At 53.1% G+C, this 27,851-nt stretch overlaps 10 protein-coding genes across 10 annotated transcripts; 5 read left to right on the top strand and 5 right to left on the bottom strand.

Annotated features, from left to right (window-relative positions):
* Positions 1-1,302: 1,302 nt before the first annotated feature.
* Positions 1,303-5,312, top strand: BU26DRAFT_58684 (uncharacterized protein). Its single transcript, XM_033834670.1, has 5 exons — positions 1,303-1,396; positions 1,446-1,582; positions 1,631-3,794; positions 3,844-4,894; positions 4,948-5,312. The coding sequence occupies exons 2-5, from the start codon at positions 1,511-1,513 to the stop codon at positions 5,204-5,206; spliced, it is 3,546 nt and encodes a 1,181-aa protein (XP_033680946.1). The 5' UTR covers positions 1,303-1,396; positions 1,446-1,510; the 3' UTR covers positions 5,207-5,312.
* A 262-nt stretch (positions 5,313-5,574) lies between these two features.
* Positions 5,575-6,915, bottom strand: BU26DRAFT_607235 (uncharacterized protein; the record flags this gene model as incomplete). The annotated part of the gene is made up of 6 exons (XM_033835737.1): positions 6,617-6,915; positions 6,427-6,552; positions 6,255-6,356; positions 6,141-6,166; positions 5,981-6,077; positions 5,575-5,900 (listed from the first exon to the last, which is right to left on the bottom strand). The coding sequence occupies exons 1-6, from the start codon at positions 6,900-6,902 to the stop codon at positions 5,575-5,577; spliced, it is 963 nt and encodes a 320-aa protein (XP_033680945.1). The 5' UTR covers positions 6,903-6,915.
* A 1,476-nt stretch (positions 6,916-8,391) lies between these two features.
* Positions 8,392-9,083, top strand: BU26DRAFT_607234 (uncharacterized protein; the record flags this gene model as incomplete). The annotated part of the gene is made up of 5 exons (XM_033835736.1): positions 8,392-8,523; positions 8,572-8,637; positions 8,796-8,840; positions 8,892-8,963; positions 9,010-9,083. The coding sequence occupies 5 exons, from the start codon at positions 8,392-8,394 to the stop codon at positions 9,040-9,042; spliced, it is 348 nt and encodes a 115-aa protein (XP_033680944.1). The 3' UTR covers positions 9,043-9,083.
* Positions 9,084-12,134: 3,051 nt separating this feature from the next.
* BU26DRAFT_521467 (uncharacterized protein) lies at positions 12,135-14,470 on the top strand. The gene is made up of 2 exons (XM_033829538.1): positions 12,135-12,272; positions 12,522-14,470. Exons 1-2 carry the CDS (start codon positions 12,149-12,151, stop codon positions 14,117-14,119), a joined length of 1,722 nt encoding a protein of 573 aa, XP_033680943.1. The 5' UTR covers positions 12,135-12,148; the 3' UTR covers positions 14,120-14,470.
* Positions 14,471-15,568: 1,098 nt separating this feature from the next.
* Positions 15,569-17,388, top strand: BU26DRAFT_432577 (uncharacterized protein; the record flags this gene model as incomplete). Its single annotated transcript, XM_033823981.1, has 6 exons — positions 15,569-15,828; positions 15,897-15,938; positions 16,005-16,264; positions 16,336-16,447; positions 16,514-17,174; positions 17,242-17,388. The coding sequence occupies 6 exons, from the start codon at positions 15,569-15,571 to the stop codon at positions 17,386-17,388; spliced, it is 1,482 nt and encodes a 493-aa protein (XP_033680942.1).
* Positions 17,389-17,757: 369 nt separating this feature from the next.
* On the bottom strand, positions 17,758-19,104 carry BU26DRAFT_507603 (uncharacterized protein; the record flags this gene model as incomplete). Its single annotated transcript, XM_033827010.1, has 1 exon — positions 17,758-19,104. One exon carries the CDS (start codon positions 19,102-19,104, stop codon positions 17,758-17,760), a length of 1,347 nt encoding a protein of 448 aa, XP_033680941.1.
* A 736-nt stretch (positions 19,105-19,840) lies between these two features.
* Positions 19,841-20,512, bottom strand: BU26DRAFT_507602 (uncharacterized protein; the record flags this gene model as incomplete). The annotated part of the gene is made up of 1 exon (XM_033827009.1): positions 19,841-20,512. The coding sequence occupies one exon, from the start codon at positions 20,510-20,512 to the stop codon at positions 19,841-19,843; it is 672 nt and encodes a 223-aa protein (XP_033680940.1).
* Positions 20,513-21,997: 1,485 nt separating this feature from the next.
* BU26DRAFT_567452 (uncharacterized protein) lies at positions 21,998-23,485 on the bottom strand (the record flags this gene model as incomplete). The annotated part of the gene is made up of 1 exon (XM_033833655.1): positions 21,998-23,485. The coding sequence occupies one exon, from the start codon at positions 23,483-23,485 to the stop codon at positions 21,998-22,000; it is 1,488 nt and encodes a 495-aa protein (XP_033680939.1).
* Positions 23,486-23,830: 345 nt separating this feature from the next.
* Positions 23,831-25,240, bottom strand: BU26DRAFT_607231 (terpenoid synthase). The gene is made up of 2 exons (XM_033835735.1): positions 25,068-25,240; positions 23,831-25,017 (listed from the first exon to the last, which is right to left on the bottom strand). Exons 1-2 carry the CDS (start codon positions 25,179-25,181, stop codon positions 24,088-24,090), a joined length of 1,044 nt encoding a protein of 347 aa, XP_033680938.1. The 5' UTR covers positions 25,182-25,240; the 3' UTR covers positions 23,831-24,087.
* Positions 25,241-25,359: 119 nt separating this feature from the next.
* BU26DRAFT_607230 (cell division cycle protein-like protein 23) lies at positions 25,360-27,730 on the top strand. The gene is made up of 3 exons (XM_033835734.1): positions 25,360-25,556; positions 25,610-26,294; positions 26,342-27,730. Exons 1-3 carry the CDS (start codon positions 25,456-25,458, stop codon positions 27,491-27,493), a joined length of 1,938 nt encoding a protein of 645 aa, XP_033680937.1. The 5' UTR covers positions 25,360-25,455; the 3' UTR covers positions 27,494-27,730.
* Positions 27,731-27,851: the final 121 nt, after the last annotated feature.

The following is a 27,851-nucleotide window of genomic DNA, read 5'->3' as shown; positions in this document are numbered from 1 at the left end:
CATCAACGACGAGAAACAAGCGATGGGGAAGAAAGAGAAGCAACACGAGCGGCGGCAAAAGTCCCTCAAGAGGAGGACTACTACTACTTTCCAGCATCTTCGCATTCTGCATCGCATACATACCCGACATATGATGGTTTTCTTCTATGTCACTTTTCCTTGCATCCGGGGTTTTTTTTTTTGGAAATCAAAGAAAGCGCCTGATATTTTTACACTATGTCGGCTCGGGCTGACTGGCGCTGCGCAGCGCACAGCAACGCTAAAAGTTTTTTTAGAGCGGGCTTTTTGCTTTTTACTATTTGGCGAACGGGGTTGTGTATGTGATAGGATGCGTGGATGGTGGTGTATGTGTATGTGGGTGTGGGTGTTCAAGTGCTGTGTGGGAGAGGGATATCCTGCTTGGACAGGATGGGATAGAATAGAACAGAATAGGACAGAATAGGGGGAGGTTTGTATGGGGTATGGTCGGTGCAGTATATACAGTGTGTAGAGAATATACTGGGCGTGAATGCCATTTAAGTCCATTTTAATGTTCTACTCTGCTGGGATGAGCTGTGGGTGGTGAAGAAGCTAGACTTGTTGGGCTTAGCGCGGATTCCGGGTTGCGCTTGCCCGACCTCCGCCGCACTCTTCATCCTTCGACTTCATTGTCTTCGTGTCTCTGCTTCTTTGGCTATCTGCTCCTCGTGCTGTCCGATTATTGTCATCGCTTCTCTACAAAATGCGGGTTCTAGGGCACTCGGCGAGAGTCGTTTCTGCGACCGGATGGGTACATACCGATTTTCCAACCCGAGTGCATCTCTGGAGTCCCGCATCATCCTGATCAATTTTCCGTCGACGCCTCGGGACCGCACGTGGATGATGAGGGGATCAACCATCCCGCCATGCTATCGGAGTAGTGGAGACGTATCCGGTTCCTCCGTTGATCGCGGGGCTGCGTTCTACTCGGGGTTTCCTCTCTGTGGGTTGTACGGTACGGGACAGGAACGCTGCTGAGCCTGGAGGACTCTTCCAGGCTTGAAAGGCGCGACTGCAGCTTTACTGGTTAGCAAACGAGGCAAACGTCTTCGCCAACGCCGCCAGCGCACGGAATGTTGAACTCTTGCGTTCACCAGTCCAAGCCTCGGAGGGGAGGGCACGATGCATGTGAGTGGACGGTAAGCGAGGGCGAGAGGCGTGGCGCAGGGCGTGCAGGACGTCGCCCTTATCGGCCCTGTGCGGCTCTACATCGTGCCTTCCTTTCGAGGCCCCGAATATGCTTTCATCCAATATCCTTCTAACCACGTCGCTAGTTTCAGCATCGTCCACGACCGCTCACGACGCAAAGCTAGTTCACTCACGCCGATCTATCTGATATCAACACAGAAAGCTCGTTCTTGTAAAACCTACCTCCAGGGTATCTTAGCCTTGTGCCGAAATTTGAGACGCGAGTTGACTGGTTGCAGTGCACTATCGAACGTTGACCCTGCCGCAGTACCGAGAATAGCATCCAACTGCTGCCACCCAGAAAATGTCATTCCAGAACCAAGACGCTTCCGCTCCGTTCCCGGAGTACTTCCCAATGGACAACTCGCAGAGTCTCGTAAGCGTCTTCCCGAGGTGCCCTGACCGCACGGCCTGACTCATATAGTGCTACTCCTCTGATGCCTCCAGCTCGTTGCTTCCCAGCTCACTTCCAGATTCTGGCTTCTACGACACTGAGCTTACAGCCTCCGATCATGGGAAACAAACGGCTGGCTCTTCCGAAGGTCTCGTCGAATGGCAGGACCTTATCCTGAGCGTGTGGTACGCCAATAATCAACGACTGGCTAGCGATACTGATGTCATTCTTTTTCGCGGTCTCTTGAAGGCTCCCCAGTATCTCATCAAGACTCGCCTCCGCCAGCTCTTCGAAGACGACGAGGAAAGGGATGACGCGCATAGCAATCACGTACGCGGAAGGTACACTGCGAATCCGTACACTGAAGAGAGGGGCGCGCCTTCCCATGTCGTCAAGAGCGATCAGCAAGAAACCTGTTCATTCGCCCATCAACTGAAGCCTGACGGCAGCAGCCAGCAATTTGTGAATACCAACACTCATACGACGGCTCCTTGCGATGTCCGTACAGCTGGTAATACTGTTCAGAGCCAGCAAAACCTCGCGAACGATATCGCCAGGCTCCCGCTCAAGGGGGATTCGGTTTCCTCGATTTCCTGGCTTCCGGCTGCAGATGTACTTGTAGGCCAAAGTTATACTGCTGCATTGAACCTTTCTGGTGACATGCCTTCGAAATCTGCCGCAGAAGTGTTGAGAACTGGCATCGACAACACGGACGGCTCAATTTTTCATCGCGGCGTTTCTGCACAACAGAGCTTTGTGAATGAACCGATTAGCGACCCGGGCCTACTTCACGTTGATCACTCCATCGTGCTGGCCTCAGCCTTGGTCCCGAATAGGCCGCGTGTTAATATGACTGCGAGCCTGCGCGCTGCCATCGTCAGATTCATCGACACTAGGAGAGCGAAAGGATGCCAGGCCATTCGCAGTCATGAGAAACAAGCCGGAATCTACGAATGTACCCTCAAGTGCCAGAGGCGCTTCAAAACATCAAACGATTTATTTCGGCATGAGAGCACAATCTTCCCCCAGGACTTCTGGTTCTGTACTAGATGCGGGGATCTGGACAGTGCCTCCGAACGGTATCTGTTTACAAGGGAAGATAAGATGCGCCAGCACAATAAAATCATCCACAATGACACTAGATCTATCGTCGACTGCAAGGTACCGAACGCGCCTAAGATATTTCCAGAAAGGTGTAGCCTTTGTACTCACCACCGGCATCGAAACTGGAAGGATCGTTGCAAGCACACCATATGGCACTACAAGAGAGGGGATGCATTACCAAAATGTCTCCATACTCCTGACGAAGACACTACGGAGAGTGGCGGGCCCCCAGGAGACGATGATGATGACGACGATGACGGCAACGATTCTCAAGACGGTAACGATGATGATCCTCCTACAGACGATGGCGGTGGTTTTAATACCGGCAACGATGAGCTTCCACCAGATAATCACGATGGCAACGATGGCTCCGATTCTCCAGATCCTCCAAATGCACCGGATGACTTTAGCAGTCTTCTCAACTGGGACCTTGACTCCTTGTGGAGACTCCAAACTACTGTTTACCTGTCACCGATTTCGACATCGGCTGCTCCGAACATTTCACAATCCTCCTCACAGCCAGTTTCCATTCAATGGAAGGAGAGGGTTAACCAGAAAGGCGGCACTGCCTCTGTGTTCAGTGTCGAGGTCTCTCTGGATGACCACGATGATTCTCCAGATGCAAAACCCCGATCGCGCGTCGTCAAGCAGTACCCCTCCCAACATCACCGCTTATTCGAGAAAGAGCTAGAGGCTTTCGCCATACTAAGCGAACAAGAACCGCATCCGAACATCATCAGATGCTTCGGATCCTTTGAGTTGTCAGATCGCGCTGGAGGAATGACACACAATATCCTCCTTGAAGACGCCCAATGCGACCTTTTCGAATACTTTGCCGATACGGTACCACCGACTACGCCCGCTGAGATCTTTGGATTCTGGTCTCAGTTGTTCGGCATTGCTTCCGCACTAAAGAGAATCCATGAACCTCACGAAACTGCTGTAGGTTGGCATGCTGATGTGAAGCCAGACAATATACTTTTCATCGATAGCGAGTTCAAGCTCGCCGACTTTGGCTTTTCACAGTTTGCAAGACGTCCGGACAGGGAGAAGACTAGCAACGCCATCATCGGGGGCACAGCTACATACGGTATGGCACAACAAGGAAGACTGAAAAGGCCCATAACTGACGAGCTTAGCTGCGCCGGAGTTGAATTGCTCCGTATCCATCGATATTCCTGCCCTTGCCGCCCCAAAGATGGACATCTGGTCGTTTGGATGCGTGTTATCCATGGCAATTACGTACGTGCTCTCAGGTTTCCAAGGAATACAGTACTATGAGGAGCGTCGTAAGCGCGCATCTGAGGCGACTGGCCGCGAGCTGAAAGCACGATTCCATGACGGAAGCCAAGTTCTCGCCGAGGTCAAAGCATGGCACAATCGCTTGCGCGGCCGCATTCGGAGTCACGATTACGTGACAGGAATGATCCTGGATCTTGTCGATGATCATCTTCTTCAAGGCGACCCGGCACTGCGATTCGATTCGAAGCAGCTACACGAACGTCTAGACCGGATCTTACGAGAAGCTAAGGAGAGCCAGGGAAAGGCAGATAAAGTTGCAGACCACCCAGAGCATTGCTCTCATGTCTGCGAAAGAGTAGACGTCGGTCAGTGTTTGAGAAACGACTCTCAGGAGGACGTAAAAGTCGACATTGATGACCTTCACTCAGCAGACTCAGGATCAGCAGCGCGCACCAACATACTGTCCTGCGACCCGTCCCGCTCAGCGAATCTACCCACCCTCAATTTTTTGATTGGCAGATGTGTCCTACGTGATTCGACAAGGGACAACGTATATATTGCGGAAAAGCCGCTAGAGTTCTCCTGCGCCGTTGACGATGTTGGCGCTGCCACCAACACTATCAAATTCGCCAATACGAGCTTTCGGAACCTAAATACTTATGTGGAGGGTTCTAAGAGAGCCGAAACTAGGGTCAAGGTCGAAAGGCTTCTGGGCCTCATCATGGATCAGTATCTTGCTGGTCGCCAGGAGAAGCGAACGATGATATATGTTTTGCCCGAGAGTGCTTCGGATGTCGGAAAAGTTGAAGCTGTAGAAGAGATAATTGGGAAGTTCTGGCGTTCACCGCGTCGACGTGCCAGCAAGAACAATCTCCGAATATGCTTCATTCAGTTTGGAGACGACCTGGATGGGACCAGGAGGCTGCAGCAGGTGGCGAAACACTATCCGTAGGTCTTCTATGTCTGCTCCACAGGAAGCTCACTCACTAACCTCTGCGTAGGTTCGTCAGTGTCCTGGGAGGGGACACCGAAGATATTCCTCGGCGAGCTTTCTTCCTCTACTGGAATGGCATTATTTGGGAATGGATCAAGGACTTCGAACATGGCAACCCCCACCATCGATACCGCTATTATCCGCACAGTAGTGACGGCCTAGACTCCAGTTGGTCGAGATCGCTCGAAGACCATTGCGAAAGGCTAGTTCATACCAGGAAAAGGCGCTGCGTTGAGTCCGTAGATAAGGACGCTGCCCTGCCCTGATCCTGGGAAGAAGACCAAAAAGGAGTTATCTGTAGACCAAGAAGAAGTCCCAGAGATAACTTCCTCTTGGTCGGGAGATGACTTCTTCTTTCGTTGCTCTTCCCTCCGGTCTACTGATGTCATGTACTTTTCTCCCTTCGGGGTTCTAACGGGATTGCGGCCCTTTGGGGGCTAGTGAGGATCATGGTCGTGTCTTTTTCTCCCATATCACCATGTTCATTATCACCCTCCTATGTGCTAACGTCTGTCATTGCATCACCATGCACTTTTACACAGGTTCAACGCGCAAGCTCAAATTTCCACACCAACCAAAGAGCAGCTCGCAGTCAAAATACAAGTGTCACCCAACTTCCCCACTCCCTCCCTCCCTACTCCCCATCCCAAGGCCGCCCCTCCCTCACCGCCGCCGGCAAATCCCACCTCACCCGCCTCAACTCCTCCTCACTAACACCCGCCAGCACATCCGCCATCCCCGCATAATCCACCACCCGCCCGCCCTCCACATGCCTGCTCTCGCTATACTCTCCCACCTGCCTCTCCCGCGTCCACGCGTGCAGGGCGTCGAAGTCGCGGCACCGGTGGTAAGTGTCCATGCGCAGCAGCATGTACTTGCGCTCCGGCATCCAGGTGAAGGGGATAGGCGCGATGTCGGCGGAGCATTGCAGTGATTGGCGGAGGCTTTCTATGCAGTGGTCTGAGGGGCGGGGTTAGTGGGTGGGGAAGTGGGAGGGGAAGTAGGAAAGAGGGGGAAAGGGGAAGGAGGGGAGGAGGTACCGATGTGCACCCAGCCGAGCATGTTGAGCGTGCCGTTGGGGTGCCACATGCCCATGCCGCGGTAGCGCTGCGGGTAGAAGGAGCGGCGGAGGACGTTCTGCCGCAAGGCAGCGCATGTTAGTGGGAGATTTTTTTTTGTGGGGGAGGGGGGTGGACTGACGAGGCAGTGCAGTTGGTGGAATACATCTGCTCGAGGAGTATAGTTAGCCAGTCAGTCAGTTCATGCTAGGTATATGTAGTAAGGAAAACAAGATCTGCGCGAAACGCAACGCACCAATCCCAACCATATAATCCTCCTCCCAGCCGTCGACGGTCAAATGCGCCGTCTTGTTCGGCAGCCTGTGCGCTTCGGTCTTGGGTACGCGGACGGGCATGTCTTTGCGTCCATCAAATGCGTCAGATCGATGCTATCATCTTTCAGGGCCAGAAGGGTCCAGGGGACTTACAGCGATACAAATCCGTCCACAGCTCATCCTTCTTGTCCGTCGGCCAGCCCATGTACGCGCTCATATCCGTGATGAAACCCTTCTTGAACGCTGCGTTTTTGTACCGGACCGCGTCGTTTAGAGGCGCTATAAGCTTCCGTAAGTCCCTGACTGCCGTTGATGTGGATAGGATACTAGGAGGTAGGCGTACAGTATAAGCCTCTGAGGCTGGGGTCCTCGCATTGCGTAGTGGTATTTCTGGCCACGAGAGATATTAGAGAAATTAGGAACACTGTGTTCACGATGTATAGTGAGAGTAGAATTGGCTCGCGACGAGCCCGGGCGAGCCAGGAGTGGTTTTGCGTTGGTGCGTCGGAATATCGCTCGAGGAATGTGTCGTGCTCGGTGGAAAGGGGAGAGTCCGGTGTAGAGGAGGAGGGCTGCTCGAAACTGGGCTTTTCGCGGAGGGGGGAGTATTTGGGTGTCCGAGAGGACATGGTGGCCGCTCTGTGTATGGCTCAAGTAGAATAGCAGGAAGGCGGACGGTTTGGGACGGTGCTTGCGACGTGGTGTGTATGTATGTGACTGAGAGCCGGTGAGTAGAGGCAGAAAAATTTGTCCAGGGAGCAAGGAGCTCCAGACTGGTGGGCAACGCGATACTCATCTTCCGTTTAGGGAGCTGATACGAAGATCGAGGGCGTTACTGATGGGGTGCTGGGGTGAAGGATGCTGGACCCTGTCGTGATGATGCAATCCACCTCTGAGTCTTTATTAGCCTTTTCATGTGGACTAGACACTGCTACTTTGGTAAATCAGGCAGCGTGGTTATCTGTCTGCACAGTAGCTCCGCTACCATACCTTCCCGTGTAGTGCTGCTATCACTGACCAAGGAATGCCATGCTTCCTTCCACTATGAGTGAGACTATTGGATGCGGGGTAGCTAGCACGATCGATCCTGATGCCTCGATCTACCAACGTGCTCAAAGAATGGCATCTTCAAGGGGAAAGATCGATCCTCCTCCATCTATGAAAGTCTGCACGGCAACGGAGTATCCGTCCGCATACTTGGGAAACCAATTTATTTCCCGCTATCCAATACGATCTGTTAGCATCCAACCAATAGAGCCAGGCAAACGATATGCTAACCGTTGGTGTGTAACATGCGTAGACGCAAGATATGCCCAACCTAGGCTATCTCGCGTGCTCAAATCTGCATATGCAAGGTCAGCAAGCAATTCGGGGACCGGAGTACAGAACCACACGCTCGACAATCACACCGCCCGCATCAATGGACTTCCTATTTCCATTGCAACTACATATAACCCTGCATAACTTAGATTAAAGTTATTACTCCAAGAGCGGGGGAGCGGGAGGGGCGGTTTCCGCGGCGGGAGGCGCCGGGGAGTTAAGTGGATACACTGCAGGACAATTGGCTTAGCTTGACGTCTAGTGGAGCAGAGGTAAAACACAGTGTTACCGGCTGGGATGCTTAGAGGTCCATGTGTGTACCTGTACTCAATGGCTATGAGTAGATTGGTGAGGCATTGAATGTATCGCTGCTTTCGGACCGATCTTGCGACGCTTGCGGATCGTCACTCTACCGCATGCGATATCGCGTGGAAGGATTGAGGAAGGATCCACTACGTTGCTTCGGCATCATTTGTCCTGGAGATCTATCAGTCAATGGGTTGGTCAGCAATTTCGAACGCCTTGGCTGCTTTCTACTTGCGTGGATAGAGAGCAAAAGAAAGATAGTTCCATGCGAGTGCATCCATCCGCATATTGGTACTGGATAATGTCGGATTTGCAGCTTCTATGAGCAACCGGCCAAGGTACAGGGTGGCATCACTGACCGAGGAAGGAGAAACTGCGTAGGCTTGTTAGACATAAAGGGGCGCCCATCGCTCAATCCTGTCTCCTCTTTCGAGACTCCCACGAACTGAACAAAGCCCATCGACCACCGGACGCGTATCTTGTAAACTCAAGATGAAGTTTTCCGCCACTTTTCTGGCCGCATTGGCGGGCCTCACCCTCACCTATGCCGCTCCAACGCCCGGCTCTAAGCAAGTACGCTCACCAGACAACGATGCTGAGGCGATCTTCAATGCAGAGTACATTGTATGGACTTTTCGAATCCCTCGAACGACGTCGTGTAACATGACATAGGCATTGAGTGAAGCGGGTAAAGACGCCCAAGCGGATTCCGAGGCCATTTTCAATGCTGAGTATATTGTACGCCCCGCTTAGTCCTCCGTCAGCCTGATATCGGAGGAGATGATAATCGGTGCAAGGCATTGAGCGAAGCCGGCAAGGACGCCGAAAAAAGAGTATGTAATCTTTTGGCGAGCGAAGGGACGGTCATGAGCCGCAAGGACTGACGATTTCGGAAGGAAGCCAGTGATGACGCCGAGGCCATCTTCAACGCTGAATACATCGTAAGCCGTGTTCCGCCCTTGACTCATTCCCCAGATATGCTCACCACTCAGGCGTTGAGCGAGGCCGGGAAGGATGAAGATGTCAATGCTGAAGCCGAAGCTATTTTCAACGCTGAGTACATCGTTCGTCCGCGCTATTCCTGTGATGATTGTGTGCTGACTTTGGTAGGCCTTGAGCGAGGCGGGCAAAGATGCAGAGTAACTGGAGCGCGAGCATCATGACCGAAATCGCTGGTCCTAAGGCATGATGGAGATGTTGAAATCATTCGTTTTGAAGTTGCTCGTACGTCGTATTCTGCTCTTATTTGATGCTGCCTCTGTTAGTACGGGGGACCATAACCAAAAGAAGCTTCAGATAGCATAGTGCGGACCGATGCTATTGATTGCAACACTTCAAAGACATCTCCGGAAGGGAGAAACTGTTCCTAACCCGTTGTGAAAACCGTTCCTTCGCGTTATTCTCTCAACATTCCAACAGATCTGTTTCAAATTCTGGTATTTGCCACGCGGTTGCCTTGCGGATGCCCTCGGGGAGTGGCGAACCCGAACGACATGCTCGCGGCCTGAATGCGGTCGCGGCTATCATCCGAACCAGTGGCAAAGACGAGGACCGTTTCTTTTGTGAGTCAAAGGGGCTGCGCGTAGGTGCAGAGTATGTGGGAAGTTAGGGAGGCGTCTCCACTCGCAACCATGTTTGGCGACGCTCGGCTAAGCTAGAAGCTGATCAAACTGAGGCGGGATGACGGCCTGATCTAGTACGTTGATAAGATTCCAATAAGAACAGCCTCGGGCATGGGAAGTTAGGTGATAAAACGCCAACGGTTTATCATGATCCTGAATGAGTCCGGACAAATCTAGCCAGAGCCGAGGCCGGCGAGTAAAGCGACCTTCAAACAGTAGTTTGTACATGCGCTAATGTGGCGATATCATACCGAAGCTTACATCGTTCATAGAACTGCTGTAAGGACCCCAACGTCGGTCGGAACATCGATAAGTCCGCGAGCAGGAGCGATGTTTCGAGCGCGCTTTCCACGGTCTGACGGAGCGCTAGCATTGAAGGTCTTTCGTTTCATACCTAGGTATCACTGGTGCGGGAGCTACAAGTGGCTGTTTTCGGTTGGATGATACTCAGGGGTCGAGCGAAACCTTGGAAGAAACGGTTGGGCGGAGGGAGAGGACCCGATTGGGGCCTTGGAATGTCACTTTTTCGCGTCCGAAGTTCCTTTCCAACACTACCAGGGTAGGCCAGCTAGAGATAGCCGGGTACTAGTCTTCCCATCAACTACTTGGAACGCTCTTTGTGGGGCGGACAAGTCTCGTAATCCCTGGCGAAGAGGTAGAGGAGACCGCGGGCCTGCGTCGAAGAAGTAGCAGAGGTTCGACGGAAGCCGTGGTGCAATTTGAAGAGAAGATCGGAGCGAAGACATTGGCTTGGGCGATTGTCAGCACGAACTCATGTACTGGGGAAAACAGACACTGATGTAGCGTCAATGTAGCGCGGGCAGCGCGTTCTGTCCGGAGTTTTTTGACGAACCAAGCTGATCGGCGATAGGATTTAGAGGAGGTGGACGTTCTTTCCAGTTCCTTCCATTGGTATAGAACGTTGACGCAATATAAGGTCGAACTTGGGTCATAAGGGCGAGGCCGATATTCCAAGTCTGCTTATATATCGCCTGTACAGGCGGCCTTGATGGAACCTGAAATGGCCGGTAGGCTAAGTCAATATCTTATAGTTTGGGACTTACTAGATAGACTGAACTACAAGCTTGTTGCCACGTAGATCTTGGGTGCTGTTGGGGGATGGCATGAAGCTTCGTGCCACACTCTGCTCTCTCGTGAGCTTTGCTGGCTAAAGACCTTTGACCTCAGGGCGTGCGTGACTGGGTGGTAACAGAGCATAATGCGGTTATATATGGCCGAATGCCCGTTGAATCTGTTGAACGAATCTCCCGATACCGGATCATGCGGTCGCAACGTGAGCAGGTCTGGTCTTGCATAACCTCTATAGGTTGGTGACTTAAAACGAGAGAAATCAATCAATCAATCAATCAGGCCTGGTCTTCCAAGGTAGCAACTCGCGAAACCCCAGTATAGTCAATCTGTGATGTTTGCAAAGAAGGGAGACCTGGCTAAAGTGTATAGTCGAACGCAAAGCAGCGACGAGTGATGCGGATGAGGTGTTGATATCACGAGGCATGTCGAAGCTGAGGAGACGTGTTCGACAATGCGGACGGTTCCTCTGTCGGCGAGATGAATTCTCCTTGAGCCGAGGCAAACCAATTTCAAGCACTTCATTGATTGGCCATCTCTTCTAGACTTGGTCCGAGCTCGCAGGTCGAAGTGTGCACCATGAGTAGGGCAGAAACTTCGAACATTGAGACACGCGTCTCGCGTTGGTGGGCGGTGGGGAGCCTTTTATAAGAGTGCTGCGCTACAATTCAAGACTTTGCTGCTTTGCATTATCTTCTTCGGGTAAGGCGCGGATTGGGGCATCGCTGCACATGCATGCTGGCGGTGATGGTTGAGGAGGGGTTGTTCCCACGTACCTAGGTTACAAACAGAGCAAATCCCGCTCGCAATCGCTCCGTGTAGCTGTCGACGATTTCGTCTCGGGATCGAAGATAAGAACTTGTCGCGCCCAATGCGTGTTTTCTGAGATGTGCTTATAACACAGGCACGCTTTGCTGGCGAGAACATCAGAGCATCATGGATCTCCGATGCCGCGAGGTCGAGCGAAGTCTAGAGCGCAGTCGATGGGGAGGAGTCGAGTCGAAACATGTTGGATGACTGAGAGACAGAGGGAAGGCCGTGGAATGCCCTGATATGGGTCGATAGCCTGGGCATAGTACCTCGGTATTGGTTACCGGGCTTCAACGGGCCGTCCGGCGGCAGTCCAGTAGGAGACTCGGCAACCAGCGGAGGCCGATGTGTGAGATCGGAAGGCCACCGAGATGTGACGATGCGGGGGGCCCTCTTGCGAAGGCGGGTAGGCTTCCAGGACGTTAACCGTGGTCGTGTGGGTGACTCAGGTGCTCAGATCCAGCAACTCTGTCCGACGACCAGCCCTGAAGAGTCTCGCGAACTGTGTACTTAGTAGAGAGGCCCTCGCGTTACGCTTTCGAAAAATGCCCTCCTCCATCTGCTCGACGCAGCCCGTTCTCGATGCTTGCGTTTTCAGACGCCGCGAAGGTCCCCAGGCGCCAAGGCCCGAAGCCGCCCGAACGCCGACAATCGGGGCAAGGCTTTGATCTGATAAACTCCATCTGATAACGGGCCCGGCCCAACGCGCCTTCGCTCACCCACCCACCATGTCCGAAGACGTCCTGAGCACCACCTCATCCAGCGGCCACAGCAATGGTACACCCGCGCAAACGCCGTCCCCAACATCAGAGACGCCCGCAAGCACTGTCTCCCGCCCCGCAAGCTCCCGTGGTGAGTCCAATAGCCCCGCACAGCCGCTCGTTGTTTTTCGCCCGCCCGCACACGAACTGCAGTTCGCGGCATCACGCAACCGCGGGCATTGACTCAAAGCGCGCCCACACACCCCGATTAATACACCCCGTTTGCTGCTGCTCGCGCTCGAATTGGGCTTCTTCGAAGCCTGCGGACGCCTGTCACCGCTGCTGGCCCATGTCTCGCACCGCGCAGCTGTCTTGGCGCTCGTACTGACAGCCGCGCTAGCACTCGTACCAACACCACTCTCCGCCAACCTCACCCCCAAGGTCGCCATTGCAACGGCTTCCTCACCGGCTTCCGACTACGCCTACCCCTCCCCGCTGGGAGGTGGTCCCACAAGCGCAAGCTATGTGGTCCCGCCGCGACCGAAGCCCGGGCGCAAGCCCGCGACCGACGAGCCCGCGTCGAAACGCAAGGCCCAGAACCGCGAGTCACAGCGAGCTTTCCGCGCGAGAAAGGCTGCCAAGCTCAATGAGATGCAGGCGCAGGTAGAGACCACTGAGCAAAGGCACAAGCAGGAGATGAACAAGAAGGTCGCCGAGCTACATGCACGGGACATGCGAATCAATCAGCTGGAGGCCCTGGTAGCCCAGCTCAAGGAGTCGGAGAAGCGGACTGCCCAGGAACGCGACTTCTGGAAAGATCGTGCTGCCCAGGACCAAGTACAGTATCAGTTCCTCGAGAGGCAGTGGAAAGAGCAAAACTACCCTCTGAACGGATTTGGCGAGAAGGAAGCCGTCTTCTTCCAGACTAGGTTATCGGGCTCTGGTCAGGCCTCCCCCACGCATGGCTCGGTGCAAAACTTCACAGGGTACACCACGCCCAAGGCCATGGATATCGGCTGCGGCAACTGCAAAGCCGACGGAGAGTGCGCATGCATCGCAGAGCTCGCCAAGGTGACCACTCCCAATCCCTTCATGACCGCTGTACCTCTCGGTCCCGCACCTCCCCGCACCTCAGTCTCACCTATGAAGGGTATGCGGGCGCAGACACCTTTTGACGTGTTCGCTGAGCGCGAGATCGACTTCACCGCCCAGTTTGCATCCAAGCGTATGCGACAACATCAACGCCCCTCCATCGCGTTTTTGACCCAGGCGAGCGAAACGGACTCCAATTGCGGCTTTTGTACGGATGAATCCAACTGTCTCTGCAAGGACGAATCGCTCCGGCACCAAGAGTTACAACGGGGCAACGAGGTCGTTCCGGCATCTCACGACTGGACTAGCACATCGGCCGACGTCAAATTACAAGGTAATGATATCGGCACGAATGGACCAGGGAGCTGTCCGGATTGTCAAGCTAATCCCCGCCAACGGGCTTGGTGCCAGAGGGTTGCCCAGCTAAAGAACTCCGGGAACGACCACCTCCTGCCGTCACCCACGTCACGAACTTCAAGTATCAGCGGCCCATTGGAGACGATGGAACCCCACATAGCCGATGCCTCCACACCTTATGGAGCGAAGCAGTCTATCGGTTGCAGTGAGGCATACAAGCTGCTTGAGGGTCGCGTGCCTATGGACCAGGACAAGATGGACTGGATTGGCAATCTCAAGCCTGTCCCTCCTGCTGGCAGGAGGGACACACTGACCCAGCCTACCCGGAAATACAGTGCCCTGGAACTCGACACCGCTGGCGTCATAGCAACGCTTGGAAGCACCATGCAGCCTCTTCAGCCCCGACCATCCGATGGAGAAAACGCCCATCTCGTTCGCATAGCGCAGGAATACCAGAGAAGCAGCAGCTCACCTCAAGTAGATGGCGACTCGCCAATGCCCGTGTCCATGGTCAACGGAGCGACTATCCCAGCTGGGAGCTGGAGGTAGCCGTCCATGCCTTCTTACTGCATTTCTTTGCGATGCATGTCCGGAGTTTCGGTTGCAGCTTCCCTTTCCTGTGCTTCTGTATAGCCGAAAAATTTCGATAGCCCGATGTTCGTGGGTTGGCCATGACGCCGCCGGTTTCTCAACCCACGGTATCAATGCTTTCGGTTCGCTTGCTCAGTCTCTTGGTGGCAAGCAAGCAGTCAATCTCTGCATATTCAGTTTTCAATTCTCGGCCGTCGTGTGCATAGATAGAGCGGTCTCATGTGCATAGGTGGAGCGGTCTCATGTATACCCACGGTTAGCTGTATATGCCACTGTAGATAGCACTAAACAGAATAAAGTCTTCATTGACGACATGAACCTCTTCTTCGTGCGGAATTTCATCACTATGCGCACTTGAAACACCATCCATTCGGCTCTGGCCCCCAGTCTTCCGGAGCCCAGACCTCGCAGCCGACCACTACTGCCTCGCAAACCGTGGTTCCCAGACCACGTCAACGCCCTGCCAACCTCTGCAAGTCTCGCCGAACATTCCGCACTCTAGGCAGACCGTAGCGGCGGAGCGGTCTGCCGTAATACGCTCCACTTTGCGGTAGATTGGGTGGAGATGCTTCGGAGATGGGTCGATGATCAGGCCATTTCTGGCGCTGCGGGGTTGCTGACGTTCCGAGCTCCGTGCGATGTCGGCATCTGATAAGCGCGCGCGCTAGAGCGGATGTGGGTGCGATTCTTATGCGTCGGGGTGGGATCGTGATTGTGAGCGAAGGGGGTTTGGAATCTCGGACTAAGACGGAATCCAGGAGTGCTTTGAGGCATATCGGATGAACGGTACGATGAGGATGAGTTTTCCTGCGGACATTTAGTGTGGAGGCGAACAAGGTTATTTGCAGGATATTTTGTATCACGGCTGCGTACTTTTCAGTCCGAGCCGAAGATCTGCCGGAACATCAACATCCCCGCCTGCATGGCTCACACATTTGCAGGTACCTCCAACGCCTGTTCTTCACCTGTAATTGCGCCAGGATTGCTCAAAAATCGATGCGGCAGCCACACAAGATTGGAAAGCACTTGCGCAACGTGTAGATGAGGGTAGGCGCGTGGGTGACCTACCGAATTCAGGCGCACCCTCTGACCTCATCGCTCTTGGCGCAAGGCCTCCCACCATGGTGCCGAACCCGAGAAGCTACGAGACTATGAAGGCGGAAGTAGAGTAAGAAAACGGGATCTGTCCAATTAGCGTTGGCCGCTATGTGGCGGAGCAGGTCATAGCCTCGTACAGATTCGACCCTGCAAGGTAAAGATGTTCAAGCATCAGTCTTAAAGGCTTCTTTCTACGCTTCACGAGTAAGATCCTTTTTCCTTCCCGGTCTCAAGTCTGAGCCATCCTCTAAGATGCGTCTAATCTTTCCGCCGCTCTACTCTCTCTTCGCTCAAGCTATCGTGGTCTGCATGGTGATCCACGCTCAACCAGACACCGCGGATATTCAATGGGGACCGTGCGACATAAACGGAACGCTGCCATTCGTATGCGGCAACATATCTGTGCCCCTGGACTATTCGAATCCGAACTCGAGCGAAGCGCTCATCATCGAGCTTCTGAAGGCGCCTGCCATCAAGCAGCCTTCTAAGGGAAACATCTTGTTCAATTGGGGTGGACCGACTGCGAGCGGGCGGGAGTTGATGGCGGCACAGGGGGCGCAATTGATGGCGTAAGTGGGATAGCGCGTCTTATACATGCCTGTGTAGATGGGGCGTGTGCTAACTTCAGAGGAAATAGGACTACGGGCGGTTATTGGGATCTTGTTTCTTTTGATCCGAGGTGAGAATCCACTCTGGATACCTGCTAACTGATTGATTCCTTGGTGGCAACTAACGGGGATCACAGGGGTGCTGGGAAAACCATTCCGTTCTCATGCTATCCCAATACGACGGAACGCCAAATCGCCAATCTACAGAACCCATATCTCAATGGGAATTCGTCCGACACCACAGTTGGACGGCTTTGGGCGGAAAGCGAAAACTTTGATGAAGCGTGCCACGCCAATGGGAACAGCACGGGTGGTCTTGTTGGGTACGCATTCTTGGCTAGAGATTACATGCGCATTGCGGAAGCGCTAAACGAAGATGGCCTACTAAGGTTCTACGGTAAGCTACGAAACGCTTGGTGACGAGCTCTGGTGGAGGCTACGTAGAATTGCACTAATGAAGGAATGTAGGCTTATCAGCTGGAACAGTTCTAGGAGCAACGATAGCTGCCATGTTCCCTGATAGAATCGACCGTATGGTGCTGGATGGAGTGTGGAACATCCACGAGTACTATCACTACCAGTGCGCTTCTTCATCCCCTGCCTCCATCGCATGGACTAACGAATATTTTCTCTTCCTCCCCTGCAGCGCCGTCCAAGGGTTCCACGACACAGACAAAACCTTTTCCGGGTTTCTATCTAGCTGTATCGCCGCTGGCTCAAACTGCACTCTCTCCCGACTTAACCTAACCTCTGCCCAACTTGAAGAGTCCGTCTTCGACCTTATCGAGACCGCCAAGTACCACCCGATTCCGTACCAAGGCATCCTGCTCGACTACACCCTCGTCCGGAACGTTATTTTCCTTTCCCTCACCCAGCTAGTCAGCTGGCCCGCACTAGCTACCTTCCTCCACGCCCTCTTCACGCACAACATGAGCGAACTTGACACCATATTCCCCTCTCTCCAAACAGATGAAGATCCCATTTTCACAGAGCAACGAGCGGCGACACAGTGCGGCGACAAGGCGTCCGGAGTACGCACATCCGACATCCAAGATGTGTACCCCGTGTTCGAGCAGCTAGAGCAAGTCAGCAAACTCGCAGGCGATAGGATCTTCTACGACGTGGACTTCTGCTCGCGCTGGAAGATGGAAGCCAAGGAGAAATATCTCGGCGACTTCAACGTCACGACGCGGCAGCCTATTTTGATTATCGGAAATACGTTCGATCCTGTGACGCCGTTGATCTCGGCACGAAATGCGAGTGCGAGTCTGCGGGGCAGCGTAGTGCTGCAACATGATGGCTTTGGGGTATGTCTAGTCCTTTCTGAGTATTGCTTTTAGACGTGGACATGCGACTGACGTGGTTTTATGGCAGCATACGTCGGCTTCCCAACCCTCGCTGTGTACGGCGAAGACGACGCAGGCTTATCTGGAGAATGGGACGCTGCCTGAGGACGGAGCTGTTTGCATGGCGGATGTACCTCCATTTTCGAATGTGACTTGGATGGATGTTTTGGGTTGAGGGTTTCATGGCAGTGAGGACCGTTTGTTTCTCTACTGGTACGATGATGTCAAGCGCACCCCCCAGTTCGGAGCGGAGAAGAGTTGGAGAGATAGTGCAGTACAGCAAATGTAGAGCGTATTAAAGTACCAGCGTGGCCGAAACGAAGCTGGAATTTGTGACGGAGCGCAGAATTTTTTAAGGACTGTATTTACAGCCCTTGAGAAAGAGGTAGTGCATTTGGAATATGACTAGATTATTGGCAATTGGTGTGATCGAAGCTAGATAGATCTTACTCTTTTTATATCAGACACGTTCTCTAGCTAGACTAAGGGGAACTCGCTCAGCTATCTATGCTCGGCAATGTCTGCCCACTCAGGTGACTTCCGGTCACTTTTTCCACTTGCGCCACCTCGATTTCCCTCCATCCTTGCCGTCCTCTCCACTCTTCTCCTTCTCCTTGCCCTTGTCCCTTCTATCCTCCGTCTCGCCATCCCGCTTCGGCTTGACAATCGCCCACTCCTTCTGCTCCTGCCCCTTGAGCTTCTCGTCAATCTCATAAGCCTCCGTATATCCATACTTGTCGTAAATGGCCCTCCGCTTGGGATCACCAATGATATCCCAAGCTCGGTTGATGTCAGCGGTTCTGGTCGCGGCTAGGTCCTTTTGCTCCTGAGACTGGCCAGCCTGCTTGTCAGGGTGATACTTCCTTAGGAGGAAGTCTCGCGTGGCTTTGAGCTTACCCTCGTTGGCGTCGCGCGGTACGCCGAGGGCCTCGTACGGATTGAATTTGGTGGATGAAGGAGGTGGTGCGGGAGGAGTGGTGGCACGCGAGGCCTTGCCTTTGGAGTATTTGCTGGTGGGCGCGAATGTGGTCGAGTGGGAGTCCTTTCCGCGGTCCTTTGCCCGGCTCTCTTGTTTCTCGGGGATACGTGTAGGTGACGGTGATGGAGTATGCCTGGCCTTCCCCTTACCCTTATAGTCGCGCCCTGGAGATCGTGTACTTCGTCTGTGCGGAGACCCGCTCCTAGGCGGCGATCCCCCGCGTCTACCGGAGCTCTTTCTCCGAGGAGAAGGGCTTCTGGATGAGCCGTGTCGTCTTTCGTGCTTAGAAGAAGAGCCCCTTTTCTTCCCATACTTATCCCCGCGGGATTCGTACTCCACGTATCCTTCGCCCTTTATCGGATCTCCGTACGCGTCTGCATCGTACGTTTTGAACCCCGCTTTGCTTTTCTTAGACTCCCCATAATCTTCCTCATTATATTTGATGAATTTACCTTTCCCCTTCTTTCTCTCGTCATCGCTATCAAACTCGGGATCAGGGTTGCGCCTGCCACGATGCCCAGGAAGACCGGGGTATCCCAGAACGAGTGAATCTCCACCGCCATAACCGTCCTCGATGGTGGCGAAATCCAATGCCGGGACACCCCAATTAAAGACCGGCATGCGGTTTACCACCAGATGCATCTGTTGGAAGAGAGGCCTGTCTATCCCTTCAAGGACGCTTATGATCCTACGCAAAGTCACCTCCATCCGATATAATGTCTCTCGCTCCCGAAACGGGGCAGGAAAAGGGCGCAAATGAGCAGATTTCAACTGTGCTTCTATTCTGCAACCCCAGGAGTACAGGTCCATGGGCGAAGCTCGTCGGAGTCTCAAAAAATTCACCGGGTGGTGTATAACGTATGGGTCCGGACAACCGCCCGCATATAGTAGATCGCCCAGCTGCTCCGCCATTTTGACTTTGAAGAATTAATTAGGCGCTCGGTTATCTGGGTTGTCGGGGGACGATGCTGCTCGAAGCCTTGCTTTTTGCTGAAGAGAACGTCGGGTTGACTCAGGTGGATGGCGGCTTGGTGTCGCGGATTTCTGACTGCGTGACGCTTGGTGTTAAGATCAAGAGAAGGAATTCTAAAGGGGCCGCAGAAGTTTTATGTACATCGTGGCATTCAATGTTAGTAGGAATTCACAGACGAGTCCGCGTGAAGCTTCGAGGCCACGTAGCGGAGGGAAGTCGCGTTATTGAAGCGTCGGGCGGCATGACGTTGCACTTCTCTTTCATGGCAACAAACATAGAGCGACGAAGACCAGTAGTAAGCCATATATCCATAAGACATAATAAGAGCACAAAGAAGACATAAAGATAACGTGTTCTGAATATGACGAAGAATGGTGTTGTGGCAATGGTGTATTGTAGAATAGTTGCATAGCTTCCAAGAAGGCTTAGGACAATTCAATGATTTCAGTCAGCGGCAATGGTAGCGCGGACAAGATTTCGAGTCGTGACGGTAATGACTCAGCAAAATATCGATGTATTAAAGAATGCCTTTTTTTTTTTGGCAGTGGCTCAAGTTACGTTCATTGGTTTTGCTTTATGCAGGCATGTCATCTCTACTCATACACCACTCATAGTCTCGGACAACAAGTCCGTGCATTACCTCGCACCAAGAATCCCGCACATCCTTCGTCCACTCTACCGTGAGTGCGATCGCGAGCGACCATGCGATCGATCCCTCGTCGAGCGATGGTGTGATCGCTCTTCAGACTGCGACCTTGAGCGCGAAGCAGAATGGTGCCTTCTTGAGTGACGATGCCCATGATCCCGACTCCGCGAGCGGGAACGAGAAGGAGCGCTTCGCCTGTCTCCGCGGCGTCTCCTTCGATCACCATCACTCGAATCTCTCTCATTGCTCCTGCTGCTCCTCCTTCGGTCCTCGATTCTCCTATTCCTCCCTCCGTCGACCGTAATCCTCCTGGGCGACCTCCTCCTCTCACTGCCCGAGTCACTACTCGAAGAGTTCTCGCGTTCAGGTTGCCTTCCATAATTCCTTCCCCTCACCGGTACGTATCCGACAGGACCACCGACCGGAACATCGACATAACTCACCACAGGGGGGAGGGTGGCGACGGAAGGCATTCTAAGAGGGGGCCCGAGACCCGTGAGCTGCCGTATTCTGCCCTGCGTCCGTTCCATACTGTAGGGGGAGTTGAGACCATAGCATCCCAATAGCAAGCAATTTTTGATATCTTGGTAGAGGCGGTGCATGCGAACTGAGGAATAAGAGTGAAGGATGCGTATAGGGACTGGGTGGGGGATCTCGCACGCCGGGGTGAGGCCGGGTACATAGTCCATGTAGATCGACATTTCGAAAAGAAGGGCTCAGTTGGTGTTTGGTTTAAGAGTGCAAATGATATTCTGCGTTCAGAGAAAGAAGGTCTGTGGAAATTTGAGGAAGAGCAAGTGCGAGCAAGGTTGGAGAATTTATAGGATGCGCGGCTACGCGTTGGCGATGAACCTTCAAGGTAGTGCGGACTGTGATATGCTGTGGACCGCTTCGTACATTGAATGCTTTGAGCTGTTGGAGAAATCGTAACGTAAGAGAGGCGTGAAGAGGTCCATGGGCGGAGTTTGCTGACTGTATAAGACAGTTCTCTATTGAAGGTACGGGGGATGGGCTTATCGTACGAACTTTAGACTGGATTAACTATTCAAGTTGCGGTGATGGTAATAGGAAACACTGTTGTTGTTGTTGTTGTTGTTGTTGACGGAAGGCAACGAAGAACTGGTGCAGGAGGCTCTCCCCAACATTAGCCCGGACTCCGCATCTTGCCCACAGCTTCAACACTCTTCGATCAAAACATCGATAGCCCTTCTTAAACTTTCAATCGCTCTGCAAATGTGGACTCCCATCTCATCCTTCTTTTTCTTATCCTTGATGTGAATCCGAAGCTTCGCGACCGGGACCTGAGCGCCTGCATAGTCCGGGCTCAGCCTACTTATACGGAAACCATCTGAACTCACATCAAACTACCAACCCTCTCGTCATCAGCCCTCTCGCTAAGCCAAGCCCGCACACAGCCCCGCCGTCGCAAATATCCGTCACGCGCCTTCCCCAAACACGCTCAAGCCAACGCGCGCCCGCCCACACCGCGTCGCAGACTGCCACCCCCAATCTCCAAAATCCCTAATATACGCCTATATATACTATTTAAAAAAGCTCAATCTTCAACAAAACAAGCCGTAAGAACTCGGTGCGCTGTCTCACGACACCATTCTAGCCGCCACTTTGAATGGAGCCCCCGGTTCGAGCCTGCATAGATTCACGGATTTAAATGTATTCCCGATATCTCAGCATTAGGATTCACAGCGATGTAATATTCCGCGACTAATGGCCTGGATTTCGGTTAAATCCCCGATAGCAGTGTAAAATTCCCAGCTTGTGGGTAGTAATAGCAAACCACTTAACATCCGAATAATAATTCGGCTTACGATGAATCTCGTAAGATGTGGTTTCTAATTCGGGCGGCGAATTCTTTTTGGTATTTTCTTTGACTTGGAATCTCTTGTTGCCTTTATGTTTGCGCGCAGGGTAGAGGGAGAGAGGGAGAGGAGGGGACAAAGCTAAGAGTAGAGGAGAGAGGGTCGTGGTTGTTGCGACAAGAGCCAGAGTGAGCCAAAAGTGAGAGCGCCAGTGCACATGCAAAATGGAGTCCTGTATTGCTAAGGATAATACATAAGTGCATGCTGCACGGAGACATGCAATAGCAAGGAAAGAAGCCTAACTACCTCCTACGTCTGTGCTTTGCATCACGCCTCCATTATCTGCGCGCTCCAATGTAGGCCGGAGGATTACAGCAGATATCTCTGTCCCGGCCTTCCCTCTCCGCCCCACGGAATCTCAAACAAAGAATACCTCCCCTCCTCGTCGCCGTCCACCAGCTGCAACCCCAGATCCAACATATCGCTTGAGTAGTCGTCTTCGTGAATGAGCCACCTCCACGGCTTCACTTCGCGCATAAGCTCGCGAAGATGCGCTGTCTTCTTTTCTTCAAGGTTCGTCCTGTAGTACTCGGACAACAGATTCTCCAGCGCCCGTATGAAAGGCCGATATACCGAATCTATCGGATGGTTTCCGTCATACACGCTCATCCACATAATCTTCATACGCCGTGCATCAAGCATGCGGTCGCCAATTGAATTGAGGATTTTGTCGGCACCTAGGATAGCTTCGTAGACGCCCGCAAAAAGTTTCTCTGCGCTACCGTTAGCGTCTTGATCTGTCAGAAAGGATATCGCATCAGCCTCATGATTGAACATGAGCTTGCGCGAGTCTGCATCCTCGCCGCGGTGGTATAAATTTCCCCGTACTCGTGCTAGACACGCATTCGCGGTATTCGTTGCCGCAAGAGCGTAGTATAGGTTGTCGCACCAGAGTTGGAGCCTGTAAGGGAAGTCGATAGTGAGATTACACAATGGTGAACAGTCGTTGAATATGTTGCAAAACATGTATGAGGTAAGCGCAAGGGCATAGCGGCCGGCGACCATGTGTTCTTCCGCGACGCGCTGCAGCCACAGGATGGCTTTCACGCATTCGGATATGATGGAGGATGGGTCGGGATGGGAAGTGGTGATTGACCGCCGAATGGAGTTCGAGAGCTGGATGTCGGGGTTGTTCTTGATTGTGAATTGGTGGAAGTGGCCGTGGAGGGCCGAAAAGCTGCCTAGCAAGGCGCGATATTCGGGCGGTGCGTCTGGAGCTAATTCGAGATTGATAGACAGTCCAGCTACTGTTACGCGCTCTTGTATGGCGGCAAACGCTGTGAAAACGGCACCATTGCGCACCCTTGCGCAATAGGTAAGGACGTTGAGCCGTAGATAGGAGATGAAGTCCCGCAGATCTGGAGGCAGGACTAGGTACGTGGTGCACGTGGTCTCAATGGGGTGGCCAGTGTAGGAACAGGTGCGTTCCTGTGCTGTCAACCAGACCCTTTCATCTTGGATTGGAGTCGGAAACATGATATCAGCCCGAATAACGCCTTCGGGCAGACGCCCAACAAGGTGAGAGTTCGGGATGCAGAAGACGGGTATGCCGAACTTCTCTGGACTGATGAGTAGCCGTGGAACATTGAGATTGACCACGATCCACTGGTTCTGTTTATGAAAGAAGGACCGAGCTAGGTTGTAGATGGCGTTGTTGAGGCGAAGAACGACCGGTTCGAAGGCGTATCGGCGAGGTCGGGTTGAGGTACCTGGACGCGCGGTTTCCTTATAATGGAGCAAGTAACTGAGGATGCGGTTGAAGGTTTCGGCGGGCAGGCTTTCGAAAAGCGAAGGCATGATTGAAGTGGGAGTTGTCTCGCGTAATTGCGTGTGGTACACTGCGGAATGCCTGGAGCAGAAATGAGCGTCATGAGTGCGGTGGTCCGAAATCGGTGAAAAGGGTTTAGGGCAATAAGTAAAAGAGCTCCTCCGGGTCGCAACGGTGCCGGCACCAGGCAGGAACATAATTATTGCTAGGATCGCATTACCTTAGCATATTACATTAATTACGGAGTAGTAGTTTTAAGCCGCTCTACTGAAAAATTTACTTTGGTAAACCTTTTAAGTTTATACAGTACTTTCCCGCGTTGTATGCTATTAATTATAAGTTTTTTTACTAGTAGTAATAATCTTTTAGAAAAACCTCAATTGCGTGTAGATTTATCGTGGCAGAATGTTTGGACTAGTAGTAGTTGCTAGCGTTATCTAACATTAATTATGCCCTCACCTAGTGCCCGAAACAGAAGATTGAGCGTCGGGACGCTTAGACTGAACATAAGAGCTATTCGCCTACAGCTGGTGATAACTATACCTGCGCTAGACTATGCACCGCAAGAACCCCAAGATCGCGAGAAAAATTGCCCGAATCGCCATCGCGTTGCCGAAACGCTCGTCTTCATTTATTTGCTCCTCTTATAGATCTTCTTGAGAAATGCCTCAAAGACGTCTTTCTTCAGACCCTCAGACTCATCGACCTTGTCGATCTTCGCTCTCAAATCGGCGACACGCTCCTCTTCCCACTGCTGATAGAATTCCTGAAGCTTCAGCTCGTGATACAGCGTCTTCACCTTGGCTTCTTGCTCGGAGTTCTTCCGGCCGTAGTTCTCTTCAAGAATCTTGCGTTGTTCCGGGTCAACCCTCTTGAGAGCTTGGTTGATGAGCCACGAGCACTTATTGTCTTGAATGTCGGTGCCGATTTTGCCGAGGACTGTTGGATCCGCAAAGGCGTCCAGGTAGTCATCCTGGGCCTGGAAGTACTCACCCATCGGAATTAGGATGTCAAGGGACGTTTGTAGGTTCTTTGGTGTGGCAGCACCGATGTAGTGGAGAGCCAGAGCAACGGGGAGGTAGAACGAGTAGTAGGCGGTCTTGAAGATGACGATGAAGGTGAACTTCTCCAGACTGAAGTTGTCCAGGTCGACGTGGTCCTCGGGCGCAGTTAGCAGATCGCACAGCTGGCCGAGCTCGGTCTGGAAGGTGACCTCGTGGAACAGCTCGACCATATCGATATAGCCTTGGTGTTGGCGGAAGTGCTTTTTCAGGAGGAGGTAGATGGAGGATTCCAGCATGAAGGCGTCGTTGATGGCAACCATGCCGACGTTGGGTGCAAGGTACCAGCAGGGGTTGCCGCGGCGCGTCTTCGATGCGTCCATAATATCGTCTGACACAAGGAAGAAGGCTTGAAGGAGCTCAATCATCCAGCCGAGCAGCGCGGCGCGGAAGTAGTCCTCGGACGACAGGTCAAGGGTTTTGTTGAGCAGAATGGACGACGTGTCCACGACGGACATTCCTCGATTACATTTTCCGCCGACGGTATTGTAGTTCAGGGACTGAGGAGATATAAGCTATCGGGTCACGGGAAGGGGGCTAAGGCATATACCTTGACGAACCAATCAAGTGACTGCTGGGGCAGTTTGTACTGTTTGCAGTGGCTCTCGAGATCGGCGACAATGCGGGGCCACACGCTCTCGAATTCCTTTAGCGTGGTCGGCATCGCGGGCGAGAATATTTGGCGAAGGCTTCAATCGCGATTACAGGAGGGCTGTCGAAGAGAGACGGGGTGAGGACTGAGCGGGCGGTGAAGGAAGACGATTTGGGCGGGGCCCGGAGAAACATAACGCCGGGCGATTGTTTTCTGCCCCACCAACTACAAACAAGGCAGCCAAGCATCACCACACGCGTCGAGACCGGCCGAAAGGACGCGCAGTGAACCTCTGGCTATTACATTCTGGGCTGGATGCGACAGCACGTGTCGTGAGCTCGCGACGATGGGCACGCTCTCCCAGGCCGACGAGGCGCAACTGAAGGCACAGCTGCAGGACGCGGCCGTGTCTTGCACCGAGCGCTGTCTCTACCAGTCGGCGAAATGGTGCGTCCGCTCTTCAGGAACGGTTCCTTTCTCAGCTGCTAAAGTTATCCTAGGGCCGCAGAGCTGCTCAATTCGCTCCCTTCAGCCGATGACGCCGGCTCCGAGACCGACGTGGACTCGCCCATGTCTGATGCGCCACCACGCACCCCGAACAACGTACCGAAAGACCCAATAGAGCTGCGATTAGAGGCTCGAGAAGCCCACAAATACCTCCTCGCGAAGACGTACTTCGACTGCCGCGAGTTCGACCGATGCGCCGCCGTCTTCCTCCCTAGCACCCTACCGAAGGGCTCCATATACACCACATCCTCGCCATCGACCAGGGCGAAGCAGAAAGGGAAGGCGAAGCTGGACACACCTGCCGAGGCCGAGGCCTCGACGGGCTCCGTGCATGGGCTGAGCCAGAAGTCGCTGTTTCTGGCACTGTACGCAAAATACATCGCAGGCGAAAAGCGCATGAATGAGGAGCGAGAGATGATCCTAGGCCCGCAGGACGGAGGTGTGATTCTAAACAAGGAGCTGCCGACCATATCCGCCATCCTTGAAGAGTGGTTCAACCACCTGCCGTCGAGTGGCAGACAAGCACAGGGATGGCTGGAGTACCTGTACGGCATCGTTCTGGCGAAAGGGAAGAACGAGAAGCTAGCCATGGACTACTTCATCCGGAGCGTCCATCAGTACACGTACAACTGGGGTGCTTGGCAAGAGCTGACTGCCCTGCTCGGCACGGTAGAAGAGGTATGCTGCTGTAGGGTCTAAAGTGAACGGGCACTAACATTGTCTAGCTGAACCAGATTATCCCGCGACTGCCTCAAAATATTATGACATTCGTATTCCATGTTGCCGCCTCACAGGAGCTCTATCAATCGACCGAGCAGGTCCACAGCGCCTTAACCCAGGTCCTCTCCATTTTCCCGACATCCTCATTCTTGAAGACACAGCGCGCGCTGCTGCACTATCACGCCAAAGACTTTGAAGAAGCCGAGCAGATATTTTCCAACATGCTAATAGCCGAACCACACCGCATCGACCATCTCGACCACTATTCCAACATTTTATACGTTATGGGAATGAGACCGAAGCTAGCCTTCTTGGCTCAGCTTGCATCGTCCACCGACCGATTCCGACCGGAGACCTGCTGCGTTGTGGGCAACTATTACTCCCTGAAGTCTGAACATGAGAAAGCCGTCATGTATTTCCGTCGAGCCTTGACTCTGGATCGTACCTTCCTTTCCGCGTGGACACTTATGGGCCACGAGTTCTTGGAAATGAAGAATACCCATACGGCTATTGAATCCTATCGCCGCGCCGTGGACGTTAACAGAAAAGATTACCGCGCGTGGTACGGCCTAGGCCAAACATACGAGGTGCTGGAAATGCACTCGTACGCTTTATTTTATCATCAGCGCGCCGTTGCGCTGCGACCATACGACCCGAAGCTGTGGATGGCTGTCGGCCAATGTTTCGGCAAGGTCGGAAAAGTCACCAATGGTATCCGAGCCTACAAGCGTGCTCTAGTAGCCGGATCCTACTATGATGCAGGTGTCGGCTCATCCTTTAGCTCTGGCGAAGTATCGGGACTCGGTGGTGGCGTTCTCGACCCCGAGGTGCTCTATTCGATCGCTCTCCTGTACGAGCGTCTGCATGATATGCCAGAGTGCGCCGCTTACATGGAGCTCGTTTTGGCACAAGAGGAGGGGCCAGAATACGACGAAGTAAATCCCGAGGTGGGCGGCGGAGTTGGCGTGACACCGACGACCAGCAAAGCGAGGCTGTGGCTCGCGAGATGGGAGTACATGCGTGGCATGTATCAACGATCCATGGAGCTTGCAAACGAGCTTTGTCAAGATGGTGTTGAAGTGGAAGATGCGAAGGCTCTAGTTAGAGACATAAGGGCAAGGATAGAGAGGGAGAAGGACGAGGGACGTGTGCAGTAGGATAGGATAACTGATGGTGATCGTCGTTATGGTTATGTGAGCATTTGCGGGCGCCTAGGTATGATACCCCTCACTGATATGTTTTCACGTCGTCTGTATATTACTATGCTATTGCATATGACTGCCTGTGTGCTCCATTTAGCCCTCCTCTTCCTTCTCCTGCTTTATTCCCTTTCCAGCGCTCCAAGTCGCTTCATACGGTTGCCTTGTACGAGCGTTCCGCTGGGACTGCCTGGGAAGTTCATGGTCTTCCAAAAGGCGACCCTGCATCAATATACTCCACCCATCGGCTCCACAGCTCAATTCGAACCCACAACGCCTTTATCTTTCAGGTCAGTTTAAACTATCGGCGTCAGAG

This window comes from Trematosphaeria pertusa (genome assembly GCF_010094035.1).
Source record: "Trematosphaeria pertusa strain CBS 122368 unplaced genomic scaffold BU26scaffold_11, whole genome shotgun sequence".
NCBI classification, from domain to species: Eukaryota; Fungi; Ascomycota; class Dothideomycetes; order Pleosporales; family Trematosphaeriaceae; genus Trematosphaeria; species Trematosphaeria pertusa.
This window is presented reverse-complemented; position numbering and strand designations above follow the sequence as displayed.

Bases quoted from the DNA above. Each gene is read 5' to 3' on its own strand.
- BU26DRAFT_58684 (XM_033834670.1), top strand. From the start codon at position 1,511: ATGTCATTCCAGAACCAAGACGCTTCCGCTCCGTTCCCGGAGTACTTC. The intron at 1,583-1,630 runs GTAAGCGTCTTC...TGACTCATATAG, and splicing joins TGGACAACTCGCAGAGTCTC to TGCTACTCCTCTGATGCCTC. The intron at 3,795-3,843 runs GTATGGCACAAC...TGACGAGCTTAG, and splicing joins CGGGGGCACAGCTACATACG to CTGCGCCGGAGTTGAATTGC.
- BU26DRAFT_521467 (XM_033829538.1), top strand. From the start codon at position 12,149: ATGTCCGAAGACGTCCTGAGCACCACCTCATCCAGCGGCCACAGCAAT. The intron at 12,273-12,521 runs GTGAGTCCAATA...CAGCCGCGCTAG, and splicing joins CCGCCCCGCAAGCTCCCGTG to CACTCGTACCAACACCACTC.
- BU26DRAFT_607231 (XM_033835735.1), bottom strand. From the start codon at position 25,181: ATGCCGACCACGCTAAAGGAATTCGAGAGCGTGTGGCCCCGCATTGTC. The intron at 25,018-25,067 runs GTATATGCCTTA...ATATCTCCTCAG, and splicing joins CACTTGATTGGTTCGTCAAG to TCCCTGAACTACAATACCGT.
- BU26DRAFT_607230 (XM_033835734.1), top strand. From the start codon at position 25,456: ATGGGCACGCTCTCCCAGGCCGACGAGGCGCAACTGAAGGCACAGCTG. The intron at 25,557-25,609 runs GTGCGTCCGCTC...AAGTTATCCTAG, and splicing joins CTCTACCAGTCGGCGAAATG to GGCCGCAGAGCTGCTCAATT. The intron at 26,295-26,341 runs GTATGCTGCTGT...AACATTGTCTAG, and splicing joins TGCTCGGCACGGTAGAAGAG to CTGAACCAGATTATCCCGCG.